The sequence below is a fragment of the Phyllobates terribilis genome, unplaced genomic scaffold (assembly GCF_046119375.1).
Source record: "Phyllobates terribilis strain yellow unplaced genomic scaffold, ASM4611937v1 Scaffold_1__5_contigs__length_1240528914, whole genome shotgun sequence".
Lineage (NCBI taxonomy): Eukaryota > Metazoa > Chordata > Amphibia > Anura > Dendrobatidae > Phyllobates > Phyllobates terribilis.
In genome coordinates, this window is record NW_027362761.1 from 187,779,443 (window position 1) to 187,803,210 (window position 23,768).

The 23,768-nt window shown below is 38.9% G+C and overlaps 1 protein-coding gene across 4 annotated transcripts in view; it reads left to right on the top strand.

Annotated features, from left to right (window-relative positions):
• The window catches only part of PCSK5 (proprotein convertase subtilisin/kexin type 5), a 955,602-nt gene that overhangs the window by 144,860 nt on the left and 786,974 nt on the right, over nucleotides 1–23,768 (top strand). For all 4 annotated transcript variants that reach the window (XM_073670684.1, XM_073670697.1, XM_073670703.1 and 1 more), the window contains exon 3: nucleotides 17,681–17,794. In XM_073670684.1, coding sequence (XP_073526785.1) covers nucleotides 17,681–17,794 — 114 coding nt within the window. The remainder of the gene's footprint in view (nucleotides 1–17,680; nucleotides 17,795–23,768) is intronic.

Consider the following 23,768-nt stretch of genomic DNA (forward strand, 5'->3'; position numbering starts at 1 on the left):
AAAGATACGCATGGCAACGCAAAAATTTGCTATAGTTGAAATCATAATGAGCTGAAGAATCATGTTACCAGGCAATTTTTACTGCACAATGTATGCTAAAAAATGAAACAGAAAACAATGACATTTTTCTCTATATCATCCCATTTGGATTTTTTTTCTACCGTTTTAAATCGTAACCGTTGTTTTAATTTTTATTTTCATAAATCAATAGTACACATGAAAATAAGCAACTTTTTAATATATCTTCTCAGAGAAATCTGCTTCTTTCTCTGCCAGAATTGATCAGTCATTACCAAATTATCAATTCTGAGGTAAAGTCTGAATTCAGTGAAGACAGACTTTCCCATTACTGAGATAGGAGATGGAAGTTGTTACTGGTACCATACTATGTAGATATGAGGGGGGGAGTATCTCTGTCTCTAGCTCCTCCCTCTTCCCGTATACATAGAATTGTATCAGTGACAGCTGCCATCTCCTATCTCAAATGCCAAAACATTTCCTATCTCAGTAGTGGGAAAGTCAGTCTTCACTGAATACAGATTTAACTCAGAATTTTGATAAATGATAAATTCTGACATATAGTAAAGTGAATTGTTTCAATCAAATCTACAGTGGCTTATGAAAGTATTCATCCACCTTGGCTTTTTATCCCTTTTGTTACATTATAACCTGTGTTTAAATATTTTTGTAATCCGATTTGTGTGTGATGCATCAGCACTAAATAGTCTAAGTTGGTGAAGTGAGAAAAACATAGGCATAAATTAAATTTATAGGATCAAATAACTAAAAATTTGCATGTGCATATGTATTCACCTCTTTTGCTATGAAGCCCCTAAAAAAATCTGATGCAAGCAATTACCTTCATAAGTCACATAATTAGTGAAAGGAAGTCCACCTGTGTGCAATCTAAGTGTCACATGGTCTGTCAGTATATACACAGCTTTTCTGAAAGGCCACAGAGGCTGCTCACCATTAAGCAAGAGGCACAGCTAACCAAACACCATAAAGACCAAGGAGATCTCCAAACAAGTCAGGGACAAAGTTGTTGAGAAGTACAAGTCAGGGTTGGGTTCTAAAACAATATACCAATCTCTGATTATCCCCCGGAGCACCATCAAATCCATTGTCATCAATTGGAAAAAACATGGTACCACAACAAACCTGCCAAGAGAGGTCCACTCCCCAAAACTCTCAGCCCAGGGCATTAGTAAGAGAGGCAGCACAGAGACAAAAGGTAACCCTGCAGGGGCTTGAGGCTATGTGCCCACGATGCAGAAATGCTCCGGATTTTTCCTGAGTGTTTCTGCATCTCCCTGGCAGAAAAAATGCATGCGGATTGTACATGCGTTTTTCCTGCCAGGGACAAGCGGATGTGAAGCGTTCTTCACATGCATTTCTGCATTCGGGTTGACAAGCGCTTTCCAAGCGATTTTAGCATCACTTGGAAAGTGCTTGTCAACTTGGTCACACTATATAAATCCATGCAAACGGCATGGATTTATATACTGTGACCTTAAAGAATGGTAAAAAATAAAAAAAATAAATCTATACTTACCTTCTGATGGCCCCCGCAGTCTTGCTTCGCTCCGTCCTGGCTTGCCTGCAGCTCGTGGTACACTACACTGAAGGACCTGCCGTCACATGACTATGATGTCAGCGCAGGTCCTTCAGTCCACCGCGAGCTGCCGGCAAGTTAAGAGTAGGAGACCGGGGTCCATCAGAAGGTAAATATGATATTTATTTTTTATTTTATTCTTTTTTTTACAGGTACTATGGTACCCGGGTCCGGAGGAGAGTCTCCGGACCCGGGTACCATAGTACCTGTAAATCGATGCGTTCCAGTGCAAGTCAATAGCGGCGAAAACGCAGCGCTTCTGCAAAATAATTGGTAGTGCTGCGTTTTTTTCCGCAATGATAACCCGCAGCGGAAATTTCCGCAGCATGTGCACACAGCACATGCGGATTATCTTTGAGGAACATGGCAGGCCTTCTACCATGCGTTCCTGCAGAATTTCTGCCGCTGCGGAAACGCTTAAAAAACACATCGTGGGCACACAGCCTTAGAGTTCCCAAGCAGAGACTGGAGAATCTATTCATAAGACCACAATAAGCGGTACACTCCATAGAGGTGGTCTTCATGGAAGAGTGGGCAGAAAAAAAAGGCTTTACTTGCACAAAAAAATTGTAAAGCTCGTTTTGAATTTGCTAAAAGACATGTGGGAGACTTCCCAAAATGGAACTTTTTGGCCACTAAGGTAAACTCTATGTTTGGCACCAAACCAAAACAGCTCATCACCCCAACAGCACCATCTCCACAGTAAAACATGGTGGTAGCAGCATCATGCTGTGGGATGTTTTTTGGCAGCAGGGACAGGGAAAAGTCTGAGTTGAAGGGAAGATGGATGGTGCGAAATACAGGGATATTCTTGAGCAAACCTGCTTCAGTCTGTCAGTGATTTGAGACTGGGACGGAGGTTCACCCTCCAACAAGACAATGACCCAAAACATACTGCTAAAGCAACACTTGAGTGGTTTAATGGAAACATATAATGTTTTGGTGTGGCCTAGTCAAAGCACAGATCTTAATCCATTTGGGAATCTGTGGTCAGACTTGAGGATTGGTGTTCACCAGAGGAAACCATCTAACTTGAAGGAGCTGGAGCAGTTTTTACTTGAGGAATGGGCGAAATTCCCAGTGGCAAGATGTGGCAAATCTCATAAAGACTTATCGAAAGTGATTTGCAGCTGTAATTGCTGCAAAAGGAGGCTCTACAAAGTACTGACTTTAGGGAGGTGAATAGTTATGTACACTGAAGTTTTCAGTTATTTTGTCCTATTTGGTTGCTTCACAATAAAAAGAAAACCAAATGTTCACAGTTGTAGGCATGTTCTTTACATGAACTGATGCAAAACCTAAAAAAAAGTGTCATTCCAGGTTGTGAGGTAGCAAAACATGAAAAATGCCAAGGAGGGTGAATACTTTTGTAAACAACTGTACATCTCATCCTGCAAAAAGCGATCCCTGATTCTGTCATTATGGCTATGTTGATGGAAAAATAAAGTTGTGTCTTTTTAAGAAGACATTAAAAAAATATGAGAGAAAGTATTTATTTTGTTGGGACTTCTTTTTTTAGTAACAGACAAGAATGATTTGCTTCGGAAATAAGTGTTTTTGAACTTTGCATCACTCTGGTTCATGAAGTCCATAAAACTCCTGGTCACTGCTGATTACATAAGAATAACACAATCTATTTATCTAAAGAAAGTGGGCCCCTGCAGGTGCTATACAGGTTCATTTGATCTTTTCTACCCATTTCTGAACATATTTTGTGACTGCCTCAGTAATATCCTAATGCTTACAAATTGCAGTATATCTATTGATATTGCCAATGTGGTGAGCAGAGGAACAGGTATTTCCATGTCTGGAATATTTGTGACCAAGCTAAGATGATAGCACTTGTTGGGGTTAAAGGGAACCTGTTAGCAGGTTTTTGCTACTTAATCTGAGAGCAGCAAGATATAGGGCCAGATACCCTGATTCCAGTAATGTATCTCTTACGTTGCTGAGTGCTGCAGTTTCAATAAAATCTTTGTTTTATCAGCCTGGGATTATCACAGAAGGACTAGAAGTCTCATGCCATGTAGTCTTCCTGCTCTGTGTAACCCTGCCTCCACCAGGAATTGGCAGCTTTCTGTCACTGTACAGTGTACACAGAAAGCTGCCAATCAGTGATGTGGGCGGGGTTATACAGGGCTCAGCATTCAGAGAACTGCTAGATCTGCAGCAGATAAAAATAGTGATTTTATGAAAATGACAAGCAGCCCAGTAAGTGACATATCGCTGGAATCAGGGTCTGTGCCCTAACACCATGCTGCTCTCAGATTACATAGCAAAAACCTGGTGACAGATTCCCTTTAAACAAAAACTATGCTTTGAGTCAGTGTTATTTTTACTGTAGCATTTAAATAGCTCTTAGGCTATGTGCCCACGTTGCGGACCTGAAGCATATTTTTTACGCTTCTCCCTGGCGGGAAAATCGCATGCGGATATTACATGCGGTTTTCCCGCCAGGTAGAAGCGTTTGTGAGGCGTCTTTGCATGCATTTCCGCATGCGGGTTATCAAGCACTTCTCCAAGCATCACTTGGAAAAGTGCTTGACAACTTGTTCAAAATGGTAAAAAATAAAAAAATAAACTTTATACTCACCTTCTGATGCATCCTCTGCCCCGTCCGGAGGCTTGAGCGGCTCACGCTGTTGTGTGCAGGACCTGCGGTGACGTCATTGAGTCATGTGGTGGGTCACATGACTCAATGACGTGGCAGGTCCTTCAGACAACAGCGCGACGGAGGGAAAACATCAGAAGATAAGTATAAACTTTATTTTATTCTTTTTTTTACAGGTTCTTTGGTACCCAGGTCTGGATGAGAGTCTCCTCTCATCCAGACTTGGGTACCATCCGCACATTGATTCCGCTGCGCTTCCGCAAAATTAATGAACATGCTGCGGATTTTTGACCGCAGCATATACGCTGCGGAAAAATCCGCAGCATGGGCATTGACATTGCGGAATGCCATTGGGGACCATGGGGTGTGGATATACATGCGTTTTACAAGCGTTTACGCTGCGGAAATTCCGCAGCATATACGCTTGAAAAACGCTACGTGGGCACACAGCCTTAACATCCATCAATAAATCATTTTTCACTCCAGTGCCTCTGCCTACGCCTTGTATTATTGGGACCTGGCAGAAAGGAAGGTCTATGAATTCCTGACTCTGTCAGCAGGCAGTTGTGTTTATGGTGTTAATGGCATTTATAGCACATTTGTCATTTTTCATTACTAGGAAAGGGATTTGGTCATTTAACACAATTCATTTAATCATTTATGTATCAGTGAGTCCCAAATGCCCTGGAGCTCATTTATCTTCTATTGGAGTGTGTTGATAATGCAGATAGATAGCGTCAGTTAGTTCAGGGTAATATGTTTCCTAGTAAACACACCATTAGCCTGTCCAATGATACTAATTGACGTATTTACCCTGACACATTATAGTCCGTAATGCATTTTTCAATAGCGGTCATAGTTCATAGTTCTGTAGCAGAAGTAAATGTGTCCTTTCCTTTCCTGAGCGAGTGTGTGACTGAGACACTTATTCTTATTAGAGATGATTGTATATTTCCATATTTGTTAACTCTGATCTGTCTCTATGTAGAAGCATATTTCTAGTAAAGAGGTTACTAATGACATCAAATACGACAATGCGGTTTTTCTCTCTCCGTCATACATTTGAATCATCTGCTTTTCCTAACAGCGCAATCAGGTCATTTTTTCTGCAACTTCATATAAAATTCTTACTGATGCTCTTCAGAGCATTATCCTCTACCAGCATTGTGTTTCCAGAGGCCCTTTATCAAAAATAAAAGTGTAATGGACAACAGTTTATGGACATTTCCCAGCTGAACAAATCTGGACCTCCCAGTGGCATGAAATAATTAACATTGCATTTAAATCTTTAATTTATTTCTTCTGGTCCGGTGGGTTTGAATGCCAGGCTTCAATTTGGAATTATCTAGTGAAATTGCAAACTAAACCTTATTAATCTGAATTATAATAGTCGATGGAAAGTTACAATGGCATCTTCCCAAGTCCAAAACCGTTTTGAAGTGCCAGGCAACTATTAATACCTTTCACATTTATGTATGGACACTGAAAATATTATCCAGCACATACAAATACATAATTGACAGCTACATTAGCATGCACAGAACACCCATACATCCTAGTGACCCACAGACTCCCTCTTACATAAGAACAGTATAATATAAGGCCCGTATAGAGATCTAATGATTTTTCCTGCTAATTTCACAATGCTGTGGTTACATAAGACAGAACTATCTTATAATATATGAAAATGATTTCCCAGTGTATAGAAATCCTAAAAATTAATGTATAATAGCACTGGATGGGCTCATCAAGAAGGACATTCTGACCCTGCAATCGAAAATATTCAACCCTGAGGTTGAAGGAAAATTGAACATAATTTCACACAAAACTCCAAAAATGGGCCGGACAAAATTGTTGGCACCCTCAACTTAATATTTGCATACCCTTTGGAATAAATAACTGCAGTCAATCGCTTCCTATAACCATCAACAAGATTCTTACACCTCTCAACTGAAATTTTCTATCACTTTTCTTTTGCAAACTGCTGCAGGTCTCTCATATTTGAAGGGTGCCTTCTCCCAACAGCAATTTTAAGATCTCTCCACAGGTGATCAATGGGAATTAGATCCGGACTCATTGCTGGTCACTTCAGAACTCTCCAGCGCTTTCTGTCCATCCATTTCTGGGTGCTTCTTGAAGTATCTTTGGTGTCATACTCCTGCTGGAAGACCCATGACCTAGGACGGAAACCCAGCTTTCTGACACTGGGCACTACATTGAAACCCAAAGTCCTTTGGTAATCTTCAGATTTTATTATGCCTTGCACACAGACATGGCACCCTGAGGTAGCAAAACAACCCCAAAACATTTTTGAACCTCCACCATATTTGTGGGTTCAAGTTACTTACCACACCTCTAGATAAATTTCTTGAGGAGGGTAGTTTTCAAAATGGAGTCACTTGTTGGGGGTTTCCACTGTTTAGGCACATCAGGTGCTCTCCAAACGCGACATGGTGTCCACTATCTATTCCATTAATTTTGTACTCCAGTCAAATGGCTCTCCTTCCCTTCCAACCCCTGCCATGCGCTCAAACAGTAGTTTTCCACCACATATTGGGTATCGATGTACTCAGGAGAAATTGGACAACAAACTGTATTGTTCATTTTCTCCTATTACCCTTGTGAAAATTAAAAATAAGAGGCTAAAGCAACATTTTTGTTGGAAAAAGTAAAATGTTCATTTTTTCTTTCCACATTGTTTTAATTCCTGTGATGCATCTAAAGGGGTAATATACTTCTTGAATGTGGTTTTGAGCACCTTGAGGGGTGCAGTTTTTAAATAAATGGTGTCACTTTTGGATATTTTCTGTCATATAGCCCCTCAAAGTCACTTCAAATGTGCATGAAACGCTTGATTGTTCGGTAATCACGCTTCAAAAGTTTGGAAATTTCAAGACTGCTGCATCCCTCTGCAAGACATCTCACAATTTTGGACTTTTCAGAGCCCGTCAAATCTCTCTTCTGACCCATTTTGCCAAAGGAAAGGAAGTTGCCTAATAATTAAGCACACCTTATATAGGGTGTTGATGTCATTAGTCAACACCCCTCCTCATTACAGAGATGCACATCACCAGATTTACTTAATTGGTAGTTGGTTCTCAAGCCTATGCAGCATGGAGTAGGACAACATGTATAAAAAATATGTGATCAAAATACTCATTTGCCTAATAATTCTGCACGCGGTGTAGATTAAAATAACCAAATCAAACAAATTACTGTATTTTTCGGATTATAAGACACACTGGTTTATAAGACGCACCCCAAATTTTAGGGAGAAGAATTAAAAAATGTTTTTTTTATGAACCAATACGTGTTATAATCAGCTTAACTGGGGGGCTGAGGCATTGGTGGAGTGGGGTCTCAGGTGGCATGGTCTGTATGGCACCCTTCATCCCTCATCCTGGTATGTATGGCACCCCTCATCCCTCTTCCTGGTATGTATAGCACCCCTCATTCCTCTTCCTGGTATGTATGGCACCGTTCATTCCTCATCCTGGTATGCATGGCACCCTTCATTCCTCATCCTGGTATGTATGGCACCCCTCATCCCTCTTCCTGGTATGCTTGGCACCCCCTTATCCCCATCACGCTGCACACAAAAAATAAACAATTATGCTCACCACCACTCACCTCCAGCGCTGCGTCCTGCTCTGCTGCAGACACCGATCTCACTGCGTGAGCCGCGCAAGGGGTAACTGCCATGCGCCCTCACACTGTGAGATGCTGTGCCAGAATAGTCACTGCTCCCCGCACCGGGACTGTGTGCGTGGGGAGCAGTGACCATTCACTCTCCTTAATAGCGTAAACACAGTACCCGCAGCGCGGCTCCTGCTGCTGATCTGCGGTCAGTGTGCCCGCTATTACAGACCATGAATATTCACTACAATCCACTCCCATGGGTTGTAGTGAATTGTAGTGAATATTCAAGGTCTTTAATAGTGGGCACACAGACCGCAGAGTGCAGCAGCAGCCGCGCTGCAGGTACAGTGTGCACTTTTAAGGCGAGCGAATGGTCACTGCTCCCCACGCACACAGTCCCGGTGTGGGGAGAAGTGACTATTCCGGCAGGATCTGTAAGAATAGTCAAAAATAAGCTCCAGAAATAAGTTCCTACTAAACCAAATAGGAACTGAAGAAGCACACCAAGCCAGGGAAACACCAAGCTATATATGGCAGCTTCCAGCAGTAGTGGTATTATAGTTTGGGTGGTTTGGGCCTGTTTTGCTGCATCTCGGCTAGGATACCTTACCATCACTAATAGAACAGTTAGTTGTGAATGATACCAGCAAATTCTAAAAGAAAATGTCAGGACATCTGTCCATGAGCTCAAGAGAACATGGGTCATGCAGTCTTACAATGACCCAAATCACAAGAGTCATTCTAATAAAGAATGGTTAAGAAAAATAAAGTTAAAGTTCTGAAATGGCCAAGTGGAAGTCTTGACCTTCACGCCTTAAGGAACGAGCCACTTTGTACGTTAATGACCAAGCCTCTTTTTTAAAATCTGAAATGCATCATTTTATGTCGTAATAACTCTGGAACAGTTCAACGGATCCCAGCGATTGTTTTTTCAAGACATGTTGTACTTCATTTTAGTGGTAAATTTTGGTCATTATGATTTGCGTTTATTTATGAAAATATTGAAAATTTGAGAAAAAAAATTGAAAATTTGAGAAAAAAATTGAAAATTTTGCAATTTTCAAACTTTTCATTTTTATGTCCTTAAATCAGATACACCGTGTGCAGAATTATTAGGCAAATGAGTATTTTGATCACATGATATTTTTTATACATGTTGTCCTACTCCCAGCTGCATAGGCTTGAGAACCAACTACCAATTAAGTAAATCTGGTGATGTGCATCTCTGTAATGAGGAGGGGTGTTGACTAATGACATCAACACCCTATATAAGGTGTGCTTAATTATTAGGCAACTTCCTTTCCTTTGGCAAAATGGGTCAGAAGAGAGATTTGACGGGCTCTGAAAAGTCCAAAATTGTGAGATGTCTTGCAGAGAGATGCAGCAGTCTTGAAATTTCCAAACTTTTGAAGCGTGATCACCGAACAATGAAGCGTTTCATGCAAATAGACAACAGGGTCGCAAGAAGCGTGTTGGCCAAAAAAGGCGCAAAATAACTGCCCATGAATTGAGGAAAATCAAGCGTGAAGCTGCCAAGATACCATTTGCCACCAGTTTTGCCATATTTCAGAGCTGCAATGTTACTGGAGTATCAAAAAGCACAAGGTGTGCGATACTCAGGGACATGGCCAAGGTAAGGAAGGCTGAAAAACGACCACCTTTGAATAAGAAACATAAGATAAAACGTCAAGAATGGGACAAGAAATATCTTAAGACTGATTTTTCAAAGGTTTTATGGACTTATGAAATGAGAGTGACTCTTGATGGGCCAGATGGTTGGCCAGAGGCTGGATCAGTAAAGGGCAGAGAGCTCCACTCCGACTCAGACACCAGCAAGGTGGAGGTGGGGTACTGGTATGGGCTGGTATCATCAAAGATGAACTTGTGGGACCTTTTCGGGTTGAGGATGGAGTGAAGCTCAACTCCCAGACCTACTGCCAGTTTCTGGAAGACAACTTCTTCAAGCAGTGGTACAGGAAGAAGTCGGTATCGTTCAAGAAAAACATGATTTTCATGCAGGACAATGCTCCATCACATGCGTCCAACTACTCCACAGCGTGGCTGGCCAGTAAAGGTCTAAAAGAAGAAAAAATAATGACATTGCCCCCTTGTTCATCTGATCTGAACCCCATAGAGAACCTGTGGTCCATCATAAAATGTGAGATCTACAGGGAGGGAAAACAGTACACCTCTCGGAACAGTGTCTGGGAGGCTGTGGTGGCTGCTGCACGCAATGTTGATTGAAAACAGATCAAGCAACTGACAGAATCTATGGATGGAAGGCTGTTGAGTGTCATCGTAAAGAAAGGTGGCTATATTCATCACTAATTTTTTTGTTTTTGTTTTTGCCTGTCACAAATGTTTATTTCTAAATTTTGTGCACTGATATTGGTTTACCTGGTGAAAATAAACAAGTGAGATGGGATTATATTTGGTTTTTATTAAGTTGCCTAATAATTCGGCACAGTAATAGTTACCTGCACAAACAGATATCCTCCTAAGATAGCCAAATCTAAAAAAAAACACTCCAACTTCCAAAAATATTAAGCTTGGATATTTATGAGTCTTTTGGGTTGATTGAGAACATAGTTGTTGATCAATAATAAAAATAATCCTCTAAAATACAACTTGCCTAATAATTCTGCACACAGTGTACTTGTAGGACTTGTGTGGGAATCTCATGTAGTTTTTGGTCAAATATTTGCAGACATATAGAAATATGTGAAGGGTTGACAAACTTTTCAATCAACACTGTAGATTTCCAAAACCTGCTATAATAACAGTAGGTGCTATAAATGGATAATGATAATGTTTGTGTCCATCAGCTATGATATAAAACTCTGTACCGGTAGACTGATATAAGGAAGGCTTTCTTTACAGGAAGCTGATTGGCTAGATACAAACTTGATTCTCATTGGCGCCTTAGATCCTGCTGGGACTTTTTCCTCGAAGTTGGGAAAAGAGCTCTTTCAATCACAGTATAAAGATTTTTTTTTAGCGTTAATTTCTGTCATTGATAGCCAGTTTAATATATATTTAATTAAAAATAACCTTTTTATACACTAGTGCAGTAGATCCAAAAGAGTCAAGCCACACACTTTCGAAATGTGACACATGGCTCATTACATTTCTTTAGTTGTGAGGGTACATGAAGTCCGCAGTCGCTGCTGGGGAGCACTAACAATTAGGTTAGGAAAATAGTCCCTAAAATAATCTGTTAACTGAACATAAGGTTACAACATTCTAAATTTATTTCCATGGGCCTGTATGTAATTTGCTGTTGGTCTCTTTACAAAAAGTGACTAAATAAGTGACTGCAACAAAGCCTCCTGAATAGAATAATGATATATTTTATGAAGGAGAGAGGTCACGTGAACTGGGGTTGAAGCTTGTATTTTTCTTTGCCTGTACACATTGCTAATTGAGTCCTTGAGCAGAAACACGTTTTCAGAAGTGCGTTTGACCTATAGATTTAGTGTTTCCATTATTGTAGACTTCTTTAAAGAAATTAGCTTGGAGTTCTGTACCCTGGTGTGCATGGTCTTTATGCTCTGAAAAATACTTCCATTCTGACAATACTGCGTCTGAAAGCTTAATTGAGTGAATCATGACAAATAATCACACGGCTTTGAATTATTATGTTTCCTTTTGGTCTGTCCTCTGTGAATTTGCTCTTTGAAATTAGTTTCAGGCTGTGATAGAGAGTTAACTGTTTCCCTGAGATAACAGCTACCAGTTTTTCTACAGATGAATACATATTTGCTATTTTTTTTGAATTATTGTAGAACTGCTTTATTATATTGAAGGGGTTTTCCTATTACATATAATTATCATCAACAGAATTGGTAATATATATATACGATCACTGGGGATTTGACCCTACTAATCCTGAAGAAATCCATTGCTCCAAAGTTTCCTGTGTGAATAGAGTAGCTACTTCTCCATTCACTTCTACGGGAGCAACAATTTCGCTAGCTTCATTAGTCCCTTAGAAGTGTATGGAGGAGTAGTGGAGAGGCAACCCCCATTCTTCAGGGTAGTGGGGGCCTAGTGGTCAGATCCCCAGGTATTACTCATTTATCACAAAACTATAAAACAGATTACGCAAGAAAACCCCTTTTAATCTGTGTTCTCATCTTGAAAGTCTAAGTCTATTTATTTGCCCCTTCCTCCCCACTATCACCAGTACAAAGTGCTCAATGCAATATTTAGACTTAAGAACTCTTAAGGGAATGTGTCTTAAATAATGACCTATTGTTTAAATCAAAGTTTTAGTGATTATTCCTTTCTTTCTTTATTTTGGCAATGTTTTTTTAGATTCCTGTTCTTTTAGGTAATCTACATAAACATTAGCAGCAATAGACTAACTCAGACAATATCTTTTGTATGGAAGCATTGAATGAGTAAGTGCAAAGGTCATTGTGAAGGAAAGGGGAGCAGAGAGCTGTATTATGAATGATGAAAAGCCGATGTTATCAGTAGAAATTAAAATCCGCTAAGTTCATCCATTTTTTTTAAAATTGAATAGCAGCTAATTGAATCGCAATACTACATAGCCTCCAATTGCCCTGAGAATACATTTGTAAAACTCTGAGGTCTTCTGGCACTTTCCAACTCTTTAAAACAAAACACACCCTTCGTAATATCAAAGTGATCCACCATAGAAACGGACGGTGACTGGTAGTAACCAACAGTCCACTTAATAACACGTGCATTGACAGACTTTTCGCGTTTTTTTTAAATAATAAAAAATAGATCCCTGTTAGTCATTTGCAATCAGACAGACTGTTCTTTACTGAACAATTACTCAAACATATAGTGTCGCTGTCAGAGGTAACAGTATACTGCTAAGATGAATAATGTGCCATATTTTACATAACGCCCTCTGCTCACTCTCCCTAATACACTTGCCAGAGGCAATGGAGGCAATATGTGGTCTGCTTTTTTAGCAGTATCACTGACCAGACACCTGGGGCCAGTGGGGCTTTTATTGCTGCTAGTGGCTCCCAAATTTTTAGCCAGGGTATAAGGGTATTTTCTTTCTTCTACTCTACCCTGTCCATTGTCATTGACACATTTTCTTTTATTAGACAATTTATACAAAACTATAATTTACTTTTTAACACGCTTTTCATACCCAATTATTCAACTCTTGCCAAATAGTATGTAGCAAACGCTAAGTAGGTACACGTAAAGAAAGCAAAATGTGTCAGCAGGCCACAGTATAGGTGTGATTTGTACGCTTGTGAAATTGGACTAGTAAAATGGATGTGAAAAAACAGATATGTAGAGTTAAATGTCTACATTTTTTAAACATTTTAATTCTATTTTGTTAACAAAATTCAATGTCCTTCCTGAAAATGACATAAGAAATGCTGGGTATATAAGTACACAAAAAGAAAAAGTGGGCACTGCTGGGGAATAATAATCACAAATAGAAAGGGGTGCTACAGTAACCTGATGTAAAGACACAAAATTATTCGGAAGAAAAAGACTCAGGATATATAACCATGCACACCCAATGTTGGAAAAGTGAAAAAAATCTTTATTACATGATTACATTTAGACAACAAAAGAAAAATTTTTTAAAAGCATTTAAAACAGACAAAAACTTGTGCAATCTTCATATGGGGGAATTCATGATAATAATATGCATAAAAATAGCAATAAACCCCACTATGTTATGTGCCACAGGTATATTTTACATCACTTATATAACATTCGATTAATGTAGACCTACTAAGCAACCCTGGCTATAAATAGCACAGCATAACCAGTCAAAATATGTGTTTATGACAAAGCAAACCCCCCTAAATAATATAAGTGAATCAAGGAATGAGTAGGAGAGATGGTCTATTGGCAATGGGGGCCCATATTTTAGAGGTATTGGCCAGATTGTGTCACCAAAGTCGTATATGACGTGGCACAGTTGATCCACATATAAATAACAAGCCAGGCATTCCTGAGTGGTCAAGTCAAGAAAATAAGTAAATAAAAAATCTATGGAAGAATAATTACCTGCTGGCACCAGAGACCCTACGCGTTACGCTGCTCAGACGCAGCTTCGTCAGGGGTATGTTGTCTAAGAGCACATGTGTGTGTTATGTAGTTGATCCCAAATGGTGTGACTAGTTTCAGGTGAGTGTTTGTCTCCCTATGGTGTGTAGACAGGCCTGTTCTCATCAGAATGTGTTCCACCCAGTCCACGTGGAACGCAAACGGAAATGGGTTAAACGTCATATCCGGTCCAAAGCAGAGGGCGCCAAATACAGCCCTGAAGCTATTATTGTCAAAGGTGCGTCCCACCCGTACCATACGGTGGAACGGGGGTGGAAGTAAAGTAAACGTCACATCCAGTCAGAAGGGTAAACACGCAGAGCAATGAACTATGCACGTAGTCATAATAAAGGAGAGGCTTGCGTTCCACGATGGAACGCAAAAACCCCAGGAGCAGCGCGTCAGCTGAAGAGAATAATAGTGATCACACAAGAAAGTGCTAGCATTAATCAAAAAAAAAAAAAAAAAAGAAAGAAAGAATTGCAGTCCAAACCAGGAATACTAAGAAGTCAGTATATGATCTGAGGACAATCACCAAACATGCATAGATACAAAGATAGATACAAAGATGCATCACATAACAGAATACAGACCTGGACATATAAGACTCACTAACCAGACAGACATAAAACAACAACAAAAAAAAAAAAAAATCCCATTTAAAATAAAACTCTCTCCTTTCCCTCTTTTTCCTTTTTTCTCTTCCTTTCTTTCTCCCTTCCCTTCCTTCTCCTTTCCCTTCCCCTTCTTTTCCTTCCCCTTTCCATCCTCCCCTCTCCTTCCCTCCCCTTCCTTTATTAAGATAAAAGACAAGACATATAAATGCATATGAGACTTCAGTATATTCCAATGTTTGCGGAATAGACCACCTACTTTATTCCATTGATTGTTAAACCTAGTAATAAATCTGATCTGTGTGTCTTCCATGTCAGCTCTTCCATGGTGTTCTTATATGTGGAATCTTGCCCACTATTGGGGTTTTGATTCACCTTTTTTTTTCTTTTTTTTTTTTTTCCCCTCCCATGGGGCCAACTTGTGCAGTTCCATTAGTTTATTGCTTATTTCTTGTATTTGTGATTGTTTAGCTGTGTGCATCTTTTCACATACTTGCACACAGTCTCATATGCATTTATATGTCTTGTCTTTTATCTTAATAAAGGAAGGGGAGGATGGAAAGGGGAAGGAAAAGAAGGGGAAGGGAAAGGAGAAGGAAGGGAAGGGAGAAAGAAAGGAAGAGAAAAAAGGAAAAAGAGGGAAAGGAGAGAGTTTTATTTTAAATGGGATTTTTTTTTTTTTTTTTGTTGTTGTTTTATGTCTGTCTGGTTAGTGAGTCTTATATGTCCAGGTCTGTATTCTGTTATGTGATGCATCTTTGTATCTATCTTTGTATCTATGCATGTTTGGTGATTGTCCTCAGATCATATACTGACTTCTTAGTATTCCTGGTTTGGACTGCAATTCTTTCTTTCTTTTTTTTTTTTTTTTGATTAATGCTAGCACTTTCTTGTGTGATCACTATTATTCTCTGCAGCGGACGCGCTGCTCCTGGGGTTTTTGCGTTCCATCGTGGAACGCAAGCCTCTCCTTTATTATGACTACGTGCATAGTTCATTGCTCTGCGTGTTTACCCTTCTGACTGGATATGACGTTTACTTTACTTCCACCCCCGTTCCACCGTATGGTACGGGTGGGACGCACCTTTGACAATAATAGCTTCAGGGCTGTATTTGGCGCCCTCTGCTTTGGACCGGATATGACGTTTAACCCATTTCCGTTTGCGTTCCACGTGGACTGGGTGGAACACATTCTGATGAGAACAGGCCTGTCTACACACCATAGGGAGACAAACACTCACCTGAAACTAGTCACACCATTTGGGATCAACTATATAACACACACATGTGCTCTTAGACAACATACCCCTGACGAAGCTGCGTCTGAGCAGCGTAACGCGTAGGGTCTCTGGTGCCAGCAGGTAATTATTCTTCCATAGATTTTTTATTTACTTATTTTCTTGACTTGACCACTCAGGAATGCCTGGCTTGTTATTTATATGTGGATCAACTGTGCCACGTCATATACGACTTTGGTGACACAATCTGGCCAATACCTCTAAAATATGGGCCATCTCTCCTGCTCATTCCTTGATTCACTTATATTATTTAGGGGGGTTTGCTTTGTCATAAACACATATTTTGACTGGTTGTGCTGTGCTATTTATACCAGGGTTGCTTAGTTGGTCTACATTAATCGAATGTTATATAAGTGATGTAAAATATACCTGTGGCACATAACATAGTGGGGTTTATTGCTATTTTTATGCATATTATTATCATGAATTCCCCCATATGAAGATTGCACATGTTTTTGTCTGTTTTAAATGCTTTTAAAAAATTTTTCTTTTGTTGTTTAAATGTAATCATGTAATAAAGATTTTTTTCACTTTTCCAACATTGGGTGTGCATGGTTATATATCCTGAGTCTTTTGCTTCCGAATAATTAAATGCTGGGTATATACACGCTGTATTGCTGTGGCATTTACAAATATGACTAGTAAAACAAATGTGCAAAATAAATTGTTTGACACGCACACTGTGAGTTAGACAGTCACATATAAATGTCTGGATTTTGAGAAATTTTCTTTTGTACCTAAAAAAATATATAGTCTAGCCTTTACAAAAAGTAAACACACCCTCTGACTGATTTCAGTCCTTTACTGGAATAAGAGTTCTGGTGTATGGAATGTCACACAATTCATCGTGAATTAAGCGAGCTGTGGAGTCGCACCCTTGTCCCCTCCCATTTTATTGGAGGTGGGAGAAACTGGTGTGAAAACTTCAGAAGTCTCAACATATTTGTACAACTCCGAATTGTGGCAAAATTTTGTGACTTTTTTAAGCTTTTTATGCCTGAATTCTGACGTAAAACCATTGAATTAGGCCCTAAGTATATTTATTTGCTCCTTCACATCACCCCGCATCACTACTACAAAGGGCTCAATGCAGTATCTTGTCTCAAAAGCTTTAAAGGGGTTGTTACCTGTTAATGAATTCTGAGTTAATTGAGGGGATCAGGATGCGCTTGTTTTTTTTTTAGATTCTCTCTTTTGCTATTCTATGTTAATTGGCCATCTGATAAACTAGTTGATTTACTGCTAGCATCAGCTCACCAGTGATGTAGTGTCAGAGACATGATGATACTGTAGGCAATGTTATCCTGCGAAACCATTTGTCCTGGCTTTTATTTGGATGATACTTTCAGGTACCACCTACCTAAAGATAGCATGAGATCAATTTTACCACTCATTTCTTGACAATCTTATCTCCTATTGGCAGTGGCATTTTTCAATAGGATAATGCAACCCAGCACTGCACAAATTGTTCAAGAATGGTTTGAAGAACGTTACAAAGAGTTCAAGGTGTTGACCTTCAATTCCAAATTCCCCAGATCTGAATTTAAACAAGCCCCTCTAAAAGGTGCTGCTAAAATATGTCTGAGCTGTGGAAGCCCTATTTCACAACTTATAGAATTTAAAGGATCTACTGCAGTGCTAAGATACCACAGGACTCCATCAGAGGGCTTGTAGGATCCATGTTGGGACCTTGCCAAGAAGAGTCAACTTAGTAATGTTATATGTAGCTGAAAGTACTATAATTAACTAAATACACTGAATGAATCCAACATGAAATGTAATATGTACTGAAACATTTTACGCAGAATTTCTTTAGATTAAATTGATGGTTCTCTTTTCTTGGCAGGTGGAGTGGATAGAACAGCAGATTGTTAAACGAAGGACGAAAAGGGATTATAAAGTTAGTAATATTCATTCTGCCTATTTCAACGATCCCAAGTGGCCAAGCATGTGGTACATTGTAAGTATTTCTTGGGAAAAATTTACCTTTCTTGATGGCAATATGTATGACGCTGCTAAGTATTGCTGTGAGAATTTACAGAAACACATATTTTATATAGTAATATTATGTTTTATTAATCTGCTGCTACACATAAAAATGGATTTTTGGCCTGAAAATATATCTCTTGGAAATGCCTGAAGTTAAATGTCTCTCAGGCTAAAGTACGATAATACATTGAAAAAGCAACACCATGACGGAGCTGTAAAAAAAGTGCTAAACTGCAATATTTGTGTCTTAATTAAAAAAAAAAGATTAATAAAATGTTTCAATACATGTTTCATTCTTTGCCTTTTCTCCTGTAGTATCTTTCCTCATGCAAAAAATGTGACTTAAATAAAAAAAAAAAGTGTCTGTATTACACTGATAAATAGTTCTCACTACACTATCATCAGAAAATGACCTATTATTTAAATTCAGGTTTTGAGTTAAATATATTTTTAACCAATTCAAGACTAAGCCATTTACCCCCGTTCCTGACCAGACAAATATTTGTGTTTTTTCATATACAGTACTGACCAAAAGTTTGGACACACCTTCTCATTTAAAGATTTTTCTGTATTTTCTTGACTATGAAAATTGTACATTCACACTGAAGGCATCAAAACTATGAATTAACACATGTGGAATTATATACTTAACAAAAAAGTGTGAAACAACTGAAAATATGTCTTATATTCTAGGTTCTTCAAAGTAGCCACCTTTTGCTTTGATGACTGCTTTGCACACTCTTGGCATTCTCTTGATGAGCTTCAAGAGGTAGTCACCGGAAATGGTTTTCACTTCACAGGTGTGCCCTGTCAGGTTTAATAAGTGGGATTTCTTGCCTTACAAATGGGGTTGGGACCAAGAGGTAGTCACCGGAAATGGTCTTCCAACAATCTTGAAGGCGCTCCCAGAGATGCTTAGCACTTGTTGGCCCTTTTGCCTTCACTCTGCGGTCCAGCTCACCCCAGACGATCTCGATTGGGTTCAGGTCTGGTGACTGTGGAGGCCAGGTCATCTGGCGTAGCACCCCATCACTATCCTTCTTGGTCAAATAGCCCTTACACAGCTTGGAGGTGTGTTTGGGGTCATTGTCCTGTTGAAAAATAAATGATGGTCCAACTAAACGCAAACCGGATGGAATAGTATGCCGCTGCAAGATGCTGTGGTAGCCATGCTGGTTCAGTAGGCCTTCAATTTTGAATAAATCCCCAACAGTGTCACCAGCAAAGCACCCCCACACCATCACACCTCCTCCTCCATGCTTCACGGTGGGAACCAGGCATGTAGAGTCCATCCATTCACCTTTTCTGCATCGCACAAAGACACGGTGGTTGGAACCAAAGATCTCAAATTTGGACTCATCAGACCAAAGCACAGATTTCCACTGGTCTAATGTCCATTCCTTGTGTTCTTTAGCCCAAACAAGTCTCTTCTGCTTGTTGCCTGTCCTTAGCAGTGGTTTCCTAGCAGATATTTTACCATGAAGGCCTGCTGCACAAAGTCTCCTCTTAACAGTTGTTGAAGAGATGTGTCTGCTGCTAGAACTCTGTGTGGCATTGACCTGGTCTCTAATCTGCGCTGCTATTAACCAGCTATTTGTGAGGCTGGTGACTCGGATAAACTTATCCTCAGATGCAGAGGTGACTCATGGTCTTCCTTTCCTGGGGCAGTCCTCATGTGAGCCAGTTTCTTTGTAGCGCTTGATGGTTTTTGCAACTGCACTTGGGGACACTTTCAAAGTTTGCCCAATTTTTCGGACTGACTGACCTTAATTTCTTAAAGTAATGATGGCCACTCGTTTTTCTTTACTTAGCTGCTTTTTTCTTGCCATAATACAAATTCTAACAGTCTATTCAGTAGGACTATCAGCTGTGTATCCACCTGACTTCTGCACAACACAACTGATGGTCCCAACCCCATTTGTAAGGCAAGAAATCCCACTTATTAAACCTGACAGTGCACACCTGTGAAGTGAAAACCATTTCCGGTGACTACCTCTTGAAGCTCATCAAGAGAATGCCAAGAGTGTGCAAAGCAGTCATCAAAGCAAAAGGTGGCTACTTTGAAGAACCTAGAATATAAGACATATTTTCAGTAGTTTCACACTTTTTTGTTAAGTATATAATTCCACATGTGTTAATTCATTGTTTTGATGCCTTCAGTGTGAATGTACAATTTTCATAGTCATGAAAATACAGAAAAATCTTTAAATGAGAAGGTGTGTCCAAACTTTTGGTTAGTACTGTATATACTGTACAGTTTAAAGAGCTGTACATTTTTTTTGTCTCTCAGATATTCAAATAATTTTTGCATCTTTTTTCATGATGCATCTGGCTTAATATACTGTTTTTTACTTTTTTTGACATTATCAGTGGGAAAATAAAAGAAATACGTGTCTGTAATCATTTATATATATCAGCCCATTTTTTTTATGGGGATGCGGCTATTAACAATGATTTGGATTGGCAGTCGCTTTTTTTATATACTTTTTGTTAATTTAATTTTTTTCCAAGGACCCAGCAGCTCCTGCTACCTCCCTAGACCCAGCGATCAGATGACCTCTGGGTCAGGAAAATGAAGTGTGATTAGTACTTCCTATTAGAGTATTAAAAGCGCTCGTTCCTCACTGTGTATGCAGCAATTCTGAAGGAAAAGACACTAATATGCAGTCCCTTCCTTCTCCCTGCTTGGTTGTGTTTGACAGCTGACTGTACACCCCCCCCCAGCTGCAAGATGTATACCTGCTCTACTATGCAGTGCCATTTTAGAATGTCACTGCCGAGTTGAGGAAGTTTAAAGTCTATGGGAAGTCCGCAAGTTGTTAAAAATATTTGCCTTTTTTTTTACATCACAATCTGTATTAAAAATGAAAAATAGAAATCTTGCAGTTTACACATTGGCCTCTGTTTTTTTTTAACTCTAAATTCCTGTTGTTTCAAGAAACAACACGTGTACATTCATCCCAATGGTCAACCCTATCTTTTGTATTTAAGCGTCTTATAAGCCCTTGCAAAGGTCATTATAAAGGGAGGGGAGCAGGGTCAACTCCAAAATCACCTATTGTGATAGGTGGATCATATGTTATAATCAGTGTATAGAGGTGTTATCTGTCATTATAATATTATCTTCGATGTTATGGATCCTTGCTGAAAATTCTTTCAGAAACCACAGAAATTCTGAGTCTAAAAAAAGGCCCTGTGGCCAGTGTGAAAATTGCAAGAATACTATTTTTTTTTTTTCAGAAATATGATGTTCTGGAAAAAAATTACAAAAATTATTTAAAAATGTGTAAGATAAAAACTTGATTTAAACAATAGGTAATTTTCTGTTGATAGCTTCGATGTAAAGGATAGGAACACCTTTACTGTCAATTTGTTTAGTTATTTATTTAGCTATTTACCATTGAGTTTCATTAAAAGTTGGAACTATTTGGCTACTACAGCCCCTATTTTTCACTGTACATGCAGTCCCCAGAATCAATTACAAATGAATCCGTCATTCATAATTGGGAACTATGATTAATAAGTCTTTACAGTTAAACTTTAGTGCTCTTTCAAAAGTTCTTTGCTTAATTGTGACTATGGAGTACAGGAACCTTCTCACTTATCACAAGAAGCATAATAAATTCCTTAGGAACATTGCATGGTGTGTAGAATTTTTTAGCAGTAGCGTTGATTCTGAATGCATTCTTATCATATATTAGTATCTGCTCATTTCTACTCTGGTAAAAAAAAAAAACAACAATAATGAAATGAAAATTAGTTAAATACTTTGTAAAGCAATATTTAATTTAAATTTCATTGACTTGTTGAAAAGTGTGAAATTGTAAGTTATAGTAAGATATCTGTAAAAGCTTCCTTGATAGAAATGGTTGACATTGTGAATCTATATGAATTCATTAAGTTAAGCTTGGAGCCATTGGGGGCTCATAGAAGATAAAAAGTGATTGGCGCATATAATCTGTAAGCAGCCAGAACATCATGGTTTCAGTCGTCTCTGGAAGGTAGAAAGACTGCGGTGTCCTTGTCATATTACTATCACAGTTTTGATTCAGCAAGTAGAACTGAAGCCGACACAAAAGTGTATTTTCCATTTTCATATAAATGGCACGTCTGCATGTATTAGAAAGTGATCACTTGGTGTTATGCTGTCACCCATCGGTTTCACAATTCTAGTTTTTTACTAACCTTGATGAATTCTATCAGAGATGTCAGGACGGTGCAATCTAGTCTGAGAGGAGAGACATTTCAGTGACAATAGAAATACTGTGCTTTGTATCTCAGCCAGACTATCACAGGACTATGGCAGTCGACTGCTTTGGAATGAATAAATACAGATGTAATGCTATTGAAGAAAAGTTAGACATATCGTTTAGCGTAGCGTATGACAAATGTCAGGAGGATCAGCAGGCGTTAAATGATTTCTTCATCCAGCACATTTCACTGTGTGCATTGTCTTACATTAGCATTCTCCCATTATGTAAAAGTTTTATAGAGTTGTAAAAGTTTGGTTCTATGACAAGTTGTATTCTGAAATCTGTGAAGGAGCTCAGAAAAGGTTTTGCATGTGATAGATATGAAAAAATATATATTTCTAGTATTCTACAAAAGCATGCAGTAAAATTGTGTCATTACTTATGGGAAACTATGCTATATTTTCAGTTATAATGAGAATGGAGTTTAACTTTCCCTGACAACACACAATTATTGACACATTCCTTTGAATGAGCATGTACAGTGGAGAAAATAAGAATTTGATACACTGACGATTTTGCAAGTTTTCCCACCTACAAAGAATGGAAAGTTCTGTAATTTTTTATGGTTGGTACACTTCAACTGTGAGAGACAGAATCTAAAAGAAAAATCCAGAAAATCACATTATATATTTTTTACATAATTAATTTGCATTTTATTGCATGAAATAAGTATTTGATTCAATAGAAATACAGAACTTAATATTTGGTACATAAACCTTTGTTTTCAATTACAAAGGTCAGATTTTTCCTGTAGTTCTTGAGCAAGTTTGCACATACTGCAGCAAGAATTTTGGCCCACTCCTCCATACAGATCTTCTCGAGATCTTTCAGGTTTTGGGGCTGTTGCTGAGCAACATTGAGTTTCAGCTCCCTCCATAGATTTTCTATTGGGTTCAGGTCCGGAGACTGGCTAGGCCACTCCAGGACCTTGAAATTCTTCTTACGGAGCCACTCCTTAGTTGCCCTGGCTGTATGTTTCAGGTCATTGTCATGATGGAAGACCAGCCATGACCCATCTTCAATGCTCGTCCTGAGGGAAGGAGGTTGTTGGCCAAAATTTTGCAATATATCCATCCTGCCTTCAATATGGTGCAGTCATCCAGTCCCCTTTTCAGAAAAGCACCCCCAAAGTAGAACATTTTTCCCACCATGTTTCTTGAATCCATTGTAAAGCATTGGTTCTTTAAATGATTTTTGCAGCGTGTAGGAAGAAGAATCTTTCCCCTTCAGTGGATTCTTTCATCCTTCATTCGGGGTTTCATACTGTTACCTTGATAGGTTTTCACAGGTGGACGGGTAGTCCACAATTAAATACTATAGAGCATGTTACAACTTCTATATTGTGCCATCATTTATCATTCTCACACGTCCACAACGTATAGTTTGGGAAATACTATTTCTTCAGTCATTCAGCACTGCATTCACTTATTAACTTTTCTGGCATTTTAACCAGTAAAAAAAAAATCTTTTATTCATTGCTGTAAAATAGGAACTTCATAGGACAGGAATATTTTTTATTGTGAAGCCACACTCCACTTCAGTAGTTATAGCCAGTGCAATAGGTTCTCTGATTAAGAGAATTCTATCCATGATGTGAAATTAGGATGAAATTTTAGGTTTAACTATTTCCTTCCTCAGCCAATTTTCATTTATGCTTTTTCATTTTTTCCTCTCCCTTTTTAAATAGCCATA